Here is a 14431-nt window from a genome sequence, read left to right on the forward strand (position 1 = left end):
CCTTCGGTCTCACCGACCCGCCCAGCCCAGCCCAGCCCGGCCCACTCCACCGCCGCACGGCCACGCAGGCAGTCCCGGGGATTCGTGCGTGGATCCCCACCCCCCACCCCCACCCGCGCCCTGCTGGATCCTGCGGGATCATGCAAAGATCCCGGGAGAGGGAGTGACTCCGGCGGGGAGACGCGCCGCGCCGTACCGCACCGCACCGCACCGCACCGCACCGCACCGCAGCGCACCGTGCAGAAGATCCGGATGCAAGTTTGGATCTCGTGGATGTGGACGTGAGTTCCCGCGCTGCTCCCACGATGGGTGTAGACTGAGTTTCCCCGCGCACTCTCCCACCCCGAAACCCCGACAGCCACGGCGAGGAACCGAGATGCGCTTGTGAGGATCTCAGCCTGTCCATCCCGGATCATGCATCCGCTGTCGCCGAGGACGTTGTTCGCGCTGGTGGCCCACGCACACGTGTTGGCGTCCCTCCGGAGCGACGCAGAAGCCTGGCCCAAGGAGATCGGCGACCTCGGCTCCTTCTCCTCCAGGACTTTCCACGGGCCGCTGCGGGAGGCGCGTCCGAACAAAGCCCGGGACCGTGCGCCCTCGGCGGGCTCCGCCACAGGTGCGTCCCCGGCGGAGCTGCAGGCGCAGCGGGCGCTGAGCAGGGCGACCCTGGACTCCACCCCGGCCTGGAGGAGGGCGGGAGGAGATCTGAGGAGGTATGGACACAACAAACACGACCTCAATAGGACGCTGACAGCCGTGGAGGAGCCCAACGCCGCCCCCCCACGTCGGGAGCCGACGCGCCGCCGTAATAAGAGGATAAAGTTGAATGGAGGTCTCGGGAGTTCGGGGACGCCGGCAGGTGGACACTACAATACGGCTAAGCCCTCGTCAATGGGCCGGGCGGAGGCGGGAGGGGGGTCGGAGGAGGGCGACGGGCCCAAGAGGGGCACAAAAGACGAGCAGAAGAAAGCCTGGAAGAGGGGGAGAAACCGGCCGAACAAAAGCCCGGGGCTTTTGGCTCAGCCTTACGCGGCGCCTTGGGAGCAAATCCCCAAGCCGGTAGCCCTCACTTCCACCGACGTGCCCTTTGACCTCTTCACCAGGAAGCCCGAGTTCTTCACTTTCGGCGAGGAGAACCCGTGGGACGCCACGCCGATCACGCCTCCCAGTTCGCTGGATTTCGGGGACGAGATCAAGAACCCCTTTTATCCGGTCACCAGCGAGACCTACGGCGCGTACGCCATCACCTGCGTCTCCGGGGTCATCTTCCTCGTGGGGATCGCGGGCAACATCGCCATCCTTTGCATCGTGTGCCAGAACTACTACATGAAGAGCATCTCCAACTCGCTGCTGGCCAACTTGGCCGTCTGGGATTTTGTGCTCATCTTCTTCTGCCTGCCCATGGTGGTGTTCCATGAGCTGACCAAGTCCTGGCTCCTGGGGGAGTTCACCTGCAAGGTGGTGCCCTATTTGGAGGTAATTCCAGATTGGCTTTTCCATGCTTTTTCGTTCTGATCGTACCCCGAATGTGCAGCGGAAGGATTCTGCCCCGCGAGGACGCCACGTGTTTTCCATTTGCTTGTCTTAAAGCGAGAACGCCGCCTTCAAAGCGACGCCGGATAGGGGCGTATTGAATTTCGGGTTTTTTTCTTTTGGGTGGGGGGGAGGGGGGGGGAGTTGAGCCTCGCCCGTTCCGTGATCGCAACGGCTTCGGGATGTCACCTCAGCCAATGACGGGCGGCGCTGCTCGTCAGCCGCTCCCGGTGAGAGAACCTCACCTCGCCCTCCAGCAACGCAGACACACACAGGAATACACAACTACGAGTAAGGCAGTAGCCTTATATCTCCCTCCTGCAGACTCTTTCCTGTTGCTTATGCTATGCTGCATTCCCCTATACACACACACACACACACACACACATGCACACATGCACACATGCACACACAGACACAAGTCATGAGTCGCGGATGCTTGACAGGTTGTTTACACCGTGTTGATTCCTCTCCTTTGTGCGCTCGCTGCAGCTCCTCCAGTGTCAGGTTCATCTGAAAGGTACAAATCTTTTGAATAGAGGTGTGTGTGTGTGTGTGTGTGTGTGTGTGTGTGTGTGTGTGTGTGGAGGGGGGGTGGCGTTAAGTCTGTTTTAAAAGGCCTTCATCATGCCCCGCAGCGAAAAAGAGGTCGAAACAACTTTGGTTGCGACGGTAGACATGACCAAAGTTAGAAATACACGTTTTCAGTTTTCCATCTATTTAAAATATACTCTGTATTTAAATAAAATCCGGGTTCGGAACCAACGAGGAAGTCAGGCGAGGCTATAGAGGGACGCATTCAGCATGTCGAGGCGAGCAGATATCTCTGAACTAACGGGTAACGATTGTTTAACCACGACTTCTGACCCAGCTATCTGATCTGCAAGGTACACTGATCCTAATGAATTATGGAGGGGAAAAAAAAAAAAAAAATCTCTGGCCAGACGGCAGCGCTGCTCCGACCGAACAGTATTTTGATCGCGGTTTTTCAGTGATTTTGCAAAGACGCCGGAGAGTGCTGACGTGGCTCTCGCCCAGCCGAATCAGATATGTATCGGATAGCGCCCCTCCGTGCCGTCGTGCGGGAAAGCTGAAACGTGGCATTCCGAAATTTGATCGGACTAACTTGTTGCTAAACGGCCGGCGTGACGTCCCGCTTTCGTGACCGATACTTTGGATTGGAGAGATCGTATCAGGTGATACCTCTCGCTATTTTCTTTTTTTTACGGTGGGTATCTCTCTAAGAGGAACACATCTGCAGCAGTGTTGTGTCAGATAACACACTGAAATGCTACATGCTACAATGCTAATTCATTCAGTCATTATCCATTGTGACCTTTCCCAGATCACACAAGAACATGCAAGAATTCACCCTCCCGTTTACGTGTCTCGCCAATTTGCGTTCTGCGAGAAGGAAACGCCAACCGCCTTGTTCAAATTCATTTCGCTGAAATGACAAACGTAGTTTTAATTAATACTGCACGTAAATAATGCGAAGAAGCGCAGGGGCGTTTTTCCCCTCCGATACTTCGGCACCGGCTCAGAAAATCCGGTCTATAAACACAAATTAAATTGGCACGGCTTGCCTTTTGTTATTTTCATGAAACGTGACGCTCGGGAATTTCAATTATCGCCCGAAGGGGAACGATGCGATTTATTTATCCGAGACGGCGTTCTATACCGGCTCAGACGCGCCCATCCGACCCGAGCGGCCGATCCCTTCTGAATCCGAATTTAGCATCTAAGTTTACATCTCTGTTTTGAAAAATCCGCCGCCTTGGAAAAGGCACAAAATACACAAAAGACGCAACAAAGTGTCTCTTTTGACATTTCAGGCTCAGATCGTCCACTGCTTCTTTCTTTTGTTGTACAATCCGTCATTTCAGCCGTAGAAATTCTACATTTGCATATTCCTCTCTTCCTCACTCTCCTCTTTGTCTTTTGGATGTATTAAATTTCCAAAGCATCTTATTTACTATAATTAAATAAACAGCTTAGGAGGGTATGTGCTCTTATTAATGGAGCATGAAAAACATACCCCCCCCCCATGTTGTTGCATGTGAATTACTCAAAGACTGCAGGATATTATTGAATAACCTTAATAGCACATTTCCGGTGCACAAGTCACATGACTACTGTGTATGATGTTTACTCCGTGTGTGTCCTTGTTTAACTTCTGCGAGGCCTATTATTCTTGTGGGGTGTGACATATATTGTGAGGCCAAAAAAAAAAAAACAGCGTTGGGGTTGAATACGGATGTTCGGGGGTAAAGACTTGATTTAAGGGCTGGGATTAGAATTGGGTCAGGGTTAGAATTAGGCCTTCGGTTGTGATGTAAATTCAGGGTAAGGGTCCCCCATGAAGACACCAGCATCTACTGTAGTGTATTGTCAGTGTGTGTGTGCGTGTGTGTGTTTAACTGAATGTTCCACAGGGAGCATGAGCCCCAGGCTGCATTACTCATGGCCTGTTTTGACTTGGGCGGAAGGGTGCGCGCACACACACACACACATAAAACACACAAACACAGACAACATAATTCTTCTTCACTTAACTCATTATCAACATTTGGCTTAAAATAAAGACACGCGTCCGAAGTTCCGTACGCTTGCGTAGACATGAAATCTCTGCAGAAAAGCCGGCGCTCAATGGTGGACGAAGTACCAGGAGTCTCCATTCTCAGTGTCGTGAATGCAGATTGTTTATGATTTGTTTGATATGAAAGAGGGGATTTTGCGGCCTTTAAAAAGATCGCATTTTTATGGCGAGATGCATGAAATCTCAGCGAGGACACTTTAGACATGCTGCACCAAATAAAGATGTGGGCCACAGTCACCCTGTATTATTTCAGATATGCTCCTGTCACGCTGCCGTCACCGGCATACGAACGCTCGAGGCGGGTTCGCATAAAATTCAGGCCGGAGCGGCGAGCGAGCGAGCCAGCGATGACAGACTCCTGCACCTCGCGTCGGATCGGAATGAGACCTCAACTCGTCTTAAATTACAAACAACCCGTGCAGAAAGCATTTTAATATCCGCCGGGGACGTTGACTCATTTGTCGAGGTTGTTTAAAAAGTGTCGCCGTGGGAGGAGTGTGTGGGAATCAGAGACCCGAAATAGCAAGTTTGCTAAGATCTAATAATACTTTCTTATGCAAGCAATATTACGTGACACATTTCACCAGGAAATGTTCCTTTGCCAGGACTATCGCTGAGAGGACAGCCATCCCGACAAAACTACTCCTTCTTTTAAAACCTATTTACAGCTAATGGTCCATCATCATTATGGGATCTAAATCTGATAAGTCCTAAAGGCTTATTCTCACCTTAGACTCGCCGGATGACTGAGCCCATATGCTTCGGTTTGAGCCGCTTGTTTCTGCAAGCCGTACGTGAGGGAACGTCACGGCCGATGCACGACTTTATCGAAAGTCTGCGCGCCAGAATCTTGGCACGCCTCATTTATCCATCTGGGCTGTAAACTCGCCGTTTCTGCGACGCCGCGGCGAGAGACGGGGAAACGCAAGACCGGAGCGAGAAAGAGGAACGAGAGTGAGATAAATGGAGGGCGGGTGAAGGAGGAGATGGAATCGCGCGGCCGCGGAGGGTCACCGACGGACCCGCGTTGTGTTGAAACCGGGCGTGACGACACGGCGCGTACGTCGAGTCGGCGTCTGTCGGGGTCACGTGGTCGCGAGCCACAAAGCGTGGTCTCTGGAGAGCGAGGCGGCTTGGGACTGCGGTCGTCCCTCTCTAGTCGTTATATACTGCTCAAAAAAAAAACAAACAAAGGGAACGCTTGCGTGAAATCGAAGTGTCGCTGATTCATTCGGACTTGTTTTACGTCCGAGTTGGATCGGCCTGTCGTGCGTTTTTTTTCCCACTTTCATTCGGAGCGCGACTCCAAATCCAGACCTTTGTGGGTTCATACATTTGATTTCCGTTGATTATTTTGGCTTGATTTTGCTGTCAGCACATTCAACTATGCTAAAAAAAAAAAAAAAAAAAAAAAAAAGTATTTCATCAGAATATTTCATTCTTTCAGGTCTCGGATGTGTTAATTTAACGTTCCCTTTATTTTTTTCGCCGACTTCCCCTCCCTGCGCGTCTATCAGGTTCACTCGGCGGGGTGTCTCACCGTATTAATCATCCATCTTTTTATTTGAAATCATTTTCCACGCGCAGAACCGGAGAAAATGTTGATCCTCCAGATGGGAAGGACGGCCTTCTCTCCACTGATTGCTGCCCACGGCTCTTCTCTCCCCCTCAGTCTCTCTGCATCAGCTATCTGTGATTAGAAGCAAGCCTCGGGGGGAAGGCACACTTAGTTCAGTGTGGAAGCACTTGAAACCCCTCCGCTTCTCCACCCCGGCCTCCTTGTACATGCAGTTACAGTATCCGCACTGTAGCGCCACGAGTCCACACACACACACACACACACACACACACACAAGCGATGCTGTGCCCTCTGTGCTTTGGCCTGTCTGATTTTGCGCAGGAAGGAAAGTTAATTGGAAGATGTTTAAATTATTCAGCTCATATAAATAGTAGCTGTAAGTATTACGCAGTCGGCTCCTTTTCCGCGGATGAGAAGATATCGGGTTTTGTACGATAAGACAACAACAACGCGCGGTCCGGATTAGGCTTGATGTTGGATGCAATTAAGTAAACTGATATTATCCATGTGTGTGTGAAGTATGCATTAGACCTTAAGCGTCGTGAATATGTGTGTCGGAATATCAACGGAAAAGAATAAAATTAAAAGTCCAGTCCTGTGCGAGGAAGGGGAAAGACTTCCCCGGCTGCTTCGCTACTGGGAGACAAATACATTTTTCAGTGTCCGGGGCAAACCTGCCACGGGTCGGGACATAATTTAATAGAAGAGGAATTTACTGTCCGGAAGAAACCGCCTCAGACGTACGATAAATTCAGACGGGGACGGCAACGGCTTGGAGTGGAATAATGACCGTCAGTTACTTATTTCATTTCTCCATCGTAGCAACCTGAAGGTAGATCTACCGTACGATAACTTACAATTAGCGACAGTTGTCTTTTTTCACAACAGAAAAGAAAAGAATGGCGTTCTTAAATCCTCACAGCAGAATCTTTGCCATCCGGCATGGATTTATTGACGTTCCGTCTGCCACGAACCCCAATTTACATGCATATTTACGCTCACCACCTGCAAATGATGTGTAAACGCCCATAATTCGATACCATTTTTTGCAATTATGTGCAAATCTAGACCTCTATAATCGTGTGTGTGTGTGTGTGTGTGTGTGTGTGTGTGTGTGTGTGTTCACCCACATCACTCCCTTAGACGCACAAGCTGGCTGTTAGATGGATGGCGGCTGTCATTGGCAGGTTGTGTCTGGCAAGAGTTATGGTCTGGTGCAGCTTGCACAGGGTCACTCATGCACACACACACACACACAGACGAAAGCCTACAACTAACCCTTTGTCTCCCAAACTGGCAGGTGTGTGTGTGTGTGTTGTCTCCATTCTCCCATTCATCACCTGATAACCATGGCTGCGGCCACACGGGCGCCACCAGTCCTTGTTAAGTCCCAATTAATACGCAGGCCTTTGTGCCACCAGCTTGATGGAGCTCCAATCAGGAATCTAATGGGTCATTATTGAAACCAGCACCAGGGGAAAATGGGTTTCTCCCGCCGTTAATGTGGACAAGCGGAACCTTACGAGCGGGGATGAAAGCTCTCCATGGTTGTGAGGGAAAACCAATGAGGAGAACATGGAGCTGGGAGCCGCCGTGCACCGTTTATCAAGTTGTTTATGACGCTTTTGTGACACGGTTTTTGCAATTCTAGGTCGTAACTGGTGGAATTAGCGACGTTTGAAAAAGGATGTGAGTAAAGCGCTTCCTCCTTTTCTCGTTTTGACTTTGTTCAGACTTGTTTTTTTTTTTTTTTTTTTTTTTCTCCGGAGCGGCATGTTTAAGAAGCCGGAGATGAAATAACGATGACTGAATTGTGCCAAAATGAAAAGAGCGGCGGCGGATGTGGAAGCGTTGGTGGCTCCTTCCGGGGCAGAAGTTCTGAGGACTGAAAAGAGATTGGAGAAAATGCAAAATGTACTGGACTGCGAAAGCAAGTCTTTTTTATTAAATGACAAAGTGAATATTTGAAGGATATTTGAAGTTTCCCCGATGATAATGGTAGAAAAACACAACGGCGGCTTCATCACCCGTTCCTTTAGCTCCGAAAATGTTAAGACATGAATTTGTGATTTCTTTTTTTCCTCGTTTTTTTTCTTTTTTTCACACACAAACACGTAGAGTTAGAGTAAAGTTCTTTATCTTCTGTAATGCAATTAAAAAAAAAAAACTTTTTCGTGATATTCTTATATTTTGAGATAGGATTTTTGAGTTTTCTTAAGCCATAATCAGCAATATTAAAATAATAAAAGGCTTATAATATTTGAGTTGATTTGTAATGAATTGAGAATGTATGACATTTTTGTTTTTGTAATTGCCTTTTAGAAGATAAAGAACTTTATCACAATATTCTTATTTTCTGAGACAGTCCTGTATATAGGCGTGTCTAAATAATATGCATGAAACTGGCAGAAGGAAAAACAAAAATAGCGTTAAAAAATAGGTTTTATATCTAAAGGTCAAATCGGTTTGACTTTCAACTGCTTCAGATGTTTTAAACGCGGCGGTCACGTTAGCGCAGATAGCGTTAGCAGATTCGTCTGTCCGACACGTTATTTTTCATACGGAAACCAAAAGTCATGACATTGATTTATGGATAAGGAGAAAAAAAGCTCCAAAGAAAGAAGAAGGTCTCCGCTTGCTTTGTGAAAGGGAGGCTACGATCCGTCCATCTTGATTTTACTGTTAGCATAACATCCAGATAGGATGGAGGCTTATGGGTTTAGGACTGAATCGCCGTGAAGTTTACAAACGTCTTCAAGCGAAGAAACTCAAGTCCAGTTGCCAAGACGAGAAGATTTCGACAAGAATTGTTAAACGGGAGTTAAAGTCGTGCTAGCTTGCAAATGACAGGACAACGAGCCGCTGATGAAACCGTATTCTGCCGTCGACCGATCGGCAAACCAGTGGGTCACGGAAAAAAAAGTCATCTTTTGCAAGATAACGTCCGTTGACAGATGACCTCACGGTAGCCGTGATTCCGCCGTGGTCCGACGGTGAGATGAGGAAGTTTGAGGCGTCGGTTGGAAATGCGGCTTCAGATGGGCCTTATCAAAGTCTCTGAAACTCTTTCTTTTAGCGGTTTCTTGCTTTTGTTTCAAACTTGTATGCCATTTGGACAGGACTTTCTGAGAAAATTAAATTGCATAAATGCAATTAAAAAAACAAAAATGAATTTTTCATGGTATTCTAATATTTGAGATAGGATTTTTGAGTTTTCTTAAGCTGTAAGCCATAATCTGCAATATTAAGATAATTAAAGGCTTGCAATATTTCACTTGATTTGTAATGAATCCAGAATGTATGACATTTTTGTTTTTGCAATTGCATTACAGGACTGTCTCAGAAAATTAGAATATTGTGGTAACATCCAGATATGATGGAGGCTTATGGGTTTATAACGAGAGTTATTAGGACTGAATCGCCATGAAGTTTACGAACGTCTTCAAGCGAAGAAACTCAAGTCCAGTTGCCAAGACGAGAAGATTTTGACAAGAATTGTTAAACGGGAGTTGAGTCATGCTAGGACAAAATGACAGGACAACGGGCTGCTGATGAAACCGTAATCTGCCGTCGACCGATCGGCAAACCAGTGGGTCAATTTGTTCAATAATGAGCCTTGCGATCTGTACTTTATTTCCTTTGATTTGGAAGATTTGAAACATTACGAAGGTACATGTCCAGACGCCGTTTGCGCTTCATTGTCTTTTTCTGTCGCTTCCCATCCGAAGGACGCCGACTGACGCCTTCGCTATCGTCCCCCCCGTTCATCCTCGCATTCTCTGCTTTCTTTCTCTGGCTCTGCACCCCAGCACCCCTTCTTTTCTTCTGCCCTTCATTTGCATAACTCCCGTCAAAGCTGGGACTCCCGGTTCTCCACGGCGCCGTTTAAAGCCAGTCCATCGCTGTTGTTAGAGATGTGAAATACAAGCGCATCCCCGTGTGGACCCAATAGGTTTTAATGAAGCCGCTCGCAGTGCGTTTCTGCGGAACGACGTTCCGCTATAAGCATTTCAACAACTAGAACGGGAAAACGCGACGGCCGCCAGAGGCGTTTCATTATTTACAGTAAAGACCAGAGGAGGCCGCGCTGTATTTGTGTCCCCGGTTGGGATAATAAAATCTCCAGCAGCATTATAGTGATAAAGCTGGGAATAGGATGTGTAAATAAGTCCGAGCCGGCAGCTTCGGTGAGTGATATCCGAACTGACGGATGAGTCACTCAACGCGCTGGGAGGAGTTTCCATGCGGCTGCTTCAGCAACACGTTGCTGTTCTGCGTTCCTACAGGTGCCGGCATGACGCTGGCTTTCGGATGGTCGGTTTCCATACGTATGGCGGCGAAACCGGTTGTGCTTTAACAGCTGCAGGATGTCACTCGTCTGTTTTGCAGAGAACGTTGCAAATATAAGGCCGATTTAGGTATTAACCCTTGTGTTGTCTTGCGGGTCAAAAGTGACCCATTACCATGTTTAGCTGCAGGAAAAAAAAAACCTTAACCTATTTTTTTCCAACTTTCATCACTTTTTATCACTTTTCCTAAAGAGACCCCATAATTAGAAAAAGTGATACTTCTTTTTTGTTTGTTTCCATGTGGGCTGTACACCACTAGGGTACAAAGATTGTCTTATGGGTCATTTTTGACCTGTAGGACAAGGGGAGTATACACACTGTTAAAAGGAGATTCTGATTTGCGGTTGCCTCCTTGCCGAAGCTCTTTGTGCAGAACGTCAAGCAGAGCTCCATTAATACTGAATTAACAGGCGTGTGATTTTATATCGAAACGATAGAGCTTTTGCAGCAAATTAAAAATAAAAATAGTTTGCAAACAGCCAAATTTCCATTGATGAAGTATCTTATGTTAAAAATGAAGTTCTTTCCCGTTCGAGCGACGTTAGCCTTTCACCTGCGGCTTTAGATACATGGATTTATAGACATAAGACCAACTATTTGGAAAAGCAATGTTTGGATAAGCGGGTCCAGGTGGAACAGACATGGAGCCGAGGAACCCCGAGTTTTATGGATAACGAATCAACGTCGGGATAACCCCCGCACTTAGTGATCAGTTTTCAAATTCTGATCACACTGACTACATCTTTCACCACACGACGGTTCAAAAAGAGCTGCTCGGGTTCAAAACTAAATAAGGTGCAAGTTAATCCAGCTGGATTTTACCGAACGCTCCCCGTTATTTTTAGCACGCCGTTATCTGTTGTGTGTGTGTGTGTGTGTGTGTGTCTCAAGTCTATTCCCGGAGAACGTGTGCGTTAATAACTGTCTGTTGGTGAAGTTTGTGTTTAGATCGCTAAAGCCGTGGCTCAGCGGGGCCATCTGGGAAGCTGGCTGTTGTAATTAAATTTGATATGGTACGAAGGGGGAGGAACGTTAGGAACAGAGGGGAAGGAAGGTGGGAGCCCAAAGAGGAAGGTAGAGAAAAAGAGTATAGCGGGGATTTATTTTTGCCGGTTTCCTCCTCTGCCAGGAGTCACATCTCAACACATCCCTAATGTGTTGGCGAAACGAGTGGCAGTTAAACGACTTTAAAAAAAAAAAATAAAAAAAAACGCAAAGTCAAACGCCGGCTAATTAACTTAAAGCTGTGGAGGGTTTTAATTTGTCAGAAGCTGTTAAAATATAATGGAATGAGTGAATGCAGTTTTAATTCTCTCATTTGTTTCGTGTTTTTTTTTTTTTTTTTTTTAAACCTCGGTTTTTCTCTCCTTTCGCTCGCTCAGGCTTCAGGGCTCCATTGTGTTTTCCGCAGCTCCATCTGTGTAATGATACTACTGTCAAGTGTGCCTTGCGGTCAATGGCATTACCCCGTCTTCTAGTGTTTATTTACGAAGCGGTGGCTTCTCCGGCTGGCGGAGAACTCCTTGTACGAGCGACAGCCACGAAAAAAATGTCATCTTTTGCTAGATAGCGTCCGTTGACAGATGACCTCACGGTAGCCGTGATTCCGCTGTCGTCCGAAGGAAGTTTGTAACTGCGGCTTCAGATGGGCCTTATCAAAATCTCTGCAACACTTTCTTTCTTTTAGCTGTTTCTTGCTTTTGTTTCAAACTTGTTTGCCACTTGGACGGGACTGTCTGAGAAAATTAAATTAAATTGCATAAATGCAATTAAAAAAACAAAAAAATAATTTTTCATGATATTCTTATATTTTGAGATAGGATTTTTGAGTTTTCTTAAGACGTAAGCCATTATCGGCAATATTAAGATAATTAAAGGCTTGAAATATTTCAGTGGATTTGTAATGAATCCAGAATGTATGACATTTTGGTTTTTGTACTTGCATACAGGACTGTCTCAGAAAATTAGAATATTGTGATAAAGTTCTTCATCTTCTGTAGTGCAATTAAAAAAACAGAAATGACTTTTTCATGATATTCTTATATTTTGAGATAGGATTTTTGAGTTTTCTTAAGATGTAAGCCATAATCAGCGATATTAAAGTTATAAAAGGCTTGCAGTATTTCAGTGGATTTGTAATGAATCCAGAATGTAGGACATTTTTGTTTTTGCAATTGCATGACAGAAGATAAAGAACTTTATCACAATTTTCTTATTTTCTGAGACAGTCCTGTATATGCTACTTCTCTGCCGAGGAACGATGACTTTTATTGTCGATCACTTTGTCCCTAAAATTTGTCCTCTACGTTTCCAGGTGGCGTCCCTGGGTGTGACCACCTTCACCCTGTGCGCTCTGTGCATCGACCGCTTCCGCGCCGCCACCAACGTGCAGATGTACTACGAGATGATCGAGAACTGCACCTCCACCACGGCCAAGCTCGCCGTCATCTGGATCGGCGCTCTACTGCTGGCTCTCCCGGAGCTCCTCATCCGGCAGCTCGTGGCCGAAGACAGCGAACTCCCGGACGAGCCTCCGGTCGAACGTTGCATTATCAGGATATCCACCACGCTTCCGGACATGCTGTACGTCCTCGGCCTGACCTACGAGGGCGCCCGGCTGTGGTGGTGCTTCGGCTGCTACTTTTGCCTCCCGACCCTGTTCACCATCGGGTGCTCGTTGGTGACGGCGCGCAAGATCCGGCACGCGGAGCAGGCCAGCGTGCGCAGCAACAAGAAGCAGATCCGGCTGGAGAGCCAGATGAACTGCACGGTCGTGGCTCTGGCCATCGTCTACGGGGCGTGCGTGGTGCCCGAGAACATCTGCAACATAGTTTCCGTGTACATGGCGGCCGGCGTGCCGGAGCACACCATGTCGGTGCTCCACCTTCTGTCTCAGCTGCTGCTCTTCTGTCGCGCCGCCGTGACGCCGGTGCTGCTGCTTCTCCTGTGTCGCCCGCTGGGCCGAGCCTTTTTGGAGTGCTGTTGTTGCTGCTGCTGTAACCACACTCCCTCCTCCACCACGGCCAGCGACGACAACGAGCACGAGTGTACGACCGAGCTGGAGCTGTCGCCGTTCAGCACCATTCGCAGGGAGCTGAGTAACTACACGCCCGCCGGCTCCAACTGCTAGGCCGAGATTCCTCACCGAGGACGGAAATCTCTCGCGTTTCTCGGACACGGCATGAAAAGATTTGCCTTATCTAGTCTTGTCACATTTCCGAACGGGTGCATGAATGAACTCGGCACCTGAATAATCAGCGTCAGCGTGCTCTATGTGCAACGTGCTTATATTAATATCGTACATGACATCTACAGTAACTACAAGTAACCTGTCCCTTTCTCTTTTTAACAAAAAAACAAAACAATACATATCTTAACCCTCATATTATGTTAAGGGTCAATTTGACCCATTTCACCCATTGACCCAATGGGTCAAATTGACCCTTAACATAATATGAGGGTTAACATACCGGTCATTCGACGTTCACAACAATATGAGTAATCCTGTCCCAAAATGTACAAACTTTCCACTGGAGATATTGTGAAATTTTGTCACCCCACGATCTGAGTCAAGCGTACTTGTGAGTCACGCGTGACGGTCTCGCCCTCGTGGACGCTAAAGTAATAAGCCCAGTTCCAAGAACAGGTTTGTACCAAATAGGACGGCGTTTCCGTACCCCGTGTCTGGTCGGATGCCTGATTCCGATCGGCTGTCGATTGCCGACTAAAATAATGCACTGTTAACACCCAATCAATAATGTGTCACTTTAACATTTAAAAATCTATTTTTTGAAAATGCTAATAACTTTGAATCTTGCCAGCATGTTAGCTTTACAAGTTACCACCAGACTAAAAACCTGAGAAGACAAAGACTAGTTCCCGTTTCAAACGTATTCTTATTAAATGCTACGTTTCACATTGTACGAACAAAAAATAAAAAAAAAAACGTCATGCACAAAAATCATCTCCAGCAATACCACAACCCCCCCGAAGTGCAGAACATCCGGGTGCTTAGATGTCACGCCCATCTGACTTGCAGCATTTCTGCAATTCTGGCGCCGCGGCAAGTGTGGAAATGGCTTTTGGAGTTAGCTCGACTCTTAGAAATGGAAGGCCCCCGATATTATTGTCACAGATTTTGGAGTGACGGGCGTGCCTATTGGCACCGGTGTGGAACTTTACATGTGAAATTGAATTGGCCTAGAAACCAACCTCCATGTGAATGATGGGCTAAACACTGCAAAAGGTATAATTGTACAGAATACATGTTTGCTGAACTCCAATCCCATTATGCGGCTACCAAACAGAAATAATATGTACAGTATATATATATATATATATATATATATATATATATATATAGGTAACTGT

At 47.2% G+C, this 14431-nt stretch overlaps 1 protein-coding gene across 1 annotated transcript; it reads left to right on the forward strand.

Annotated features, from left to right (window-relative positions):
- The first annotated feature begins 286 nt into the window (after positions 1-286).
- On the forward strand, positions 287-13422 carry gpr37b (G protein-coupled receptor 37b). The gene is made up of 2 exons (XM_086147149.1): positions 287-1476; positions 12375-13422. The coding sequence occupies exons 1-2, from the start codon at positions 415-417 to the stop codon at positions 13188-13190; spliced, it is 1878 nt and encodes a 625-aa protein (XP_086003275.1). The 5' UTR covers positions 287-414; the 3' UTR covers positions 13191-13422.
- Positions 13423-14431: the final 1009 nt, after the last annotated feature.

This window comes from Fistularia commersonii, chromosome 5 (assembly GCF_037954325.1).
Source record: "Fistularia commersonii isolate RoL2024-O1a breed Wild chromosome 5, RoL_Fcom_v1.0, whole genome shotgun sequence".
In the NCBI taxonomy this organism is placed as follows: domain Eukaryota; kingdom Metazoa; phylum Chordata; class Actinopteri; order Syngnathiformes; family Fistulariidae; genus Fistularia; species Fistularia commersonii.

What these genes read in the sequence shown, in the direction of transcription:
- gpr37b (XM_086147149.1), top strand. Translation starts at nt 415, where the DNA reads ATGCATCCGCTGTCGCCGAGGACGTTGTTCGCGCTGGTGGCCCACGCA. An exon ending in AGGTGGTGCCCTATTTGGAG is followed by an intron (nt 1,477 to 12,374) that starts GTAATTCCAGAT and finishes CTACGTTTCCAG; the next exon opens with GTGGCGTCCCTGGGTGTGAC.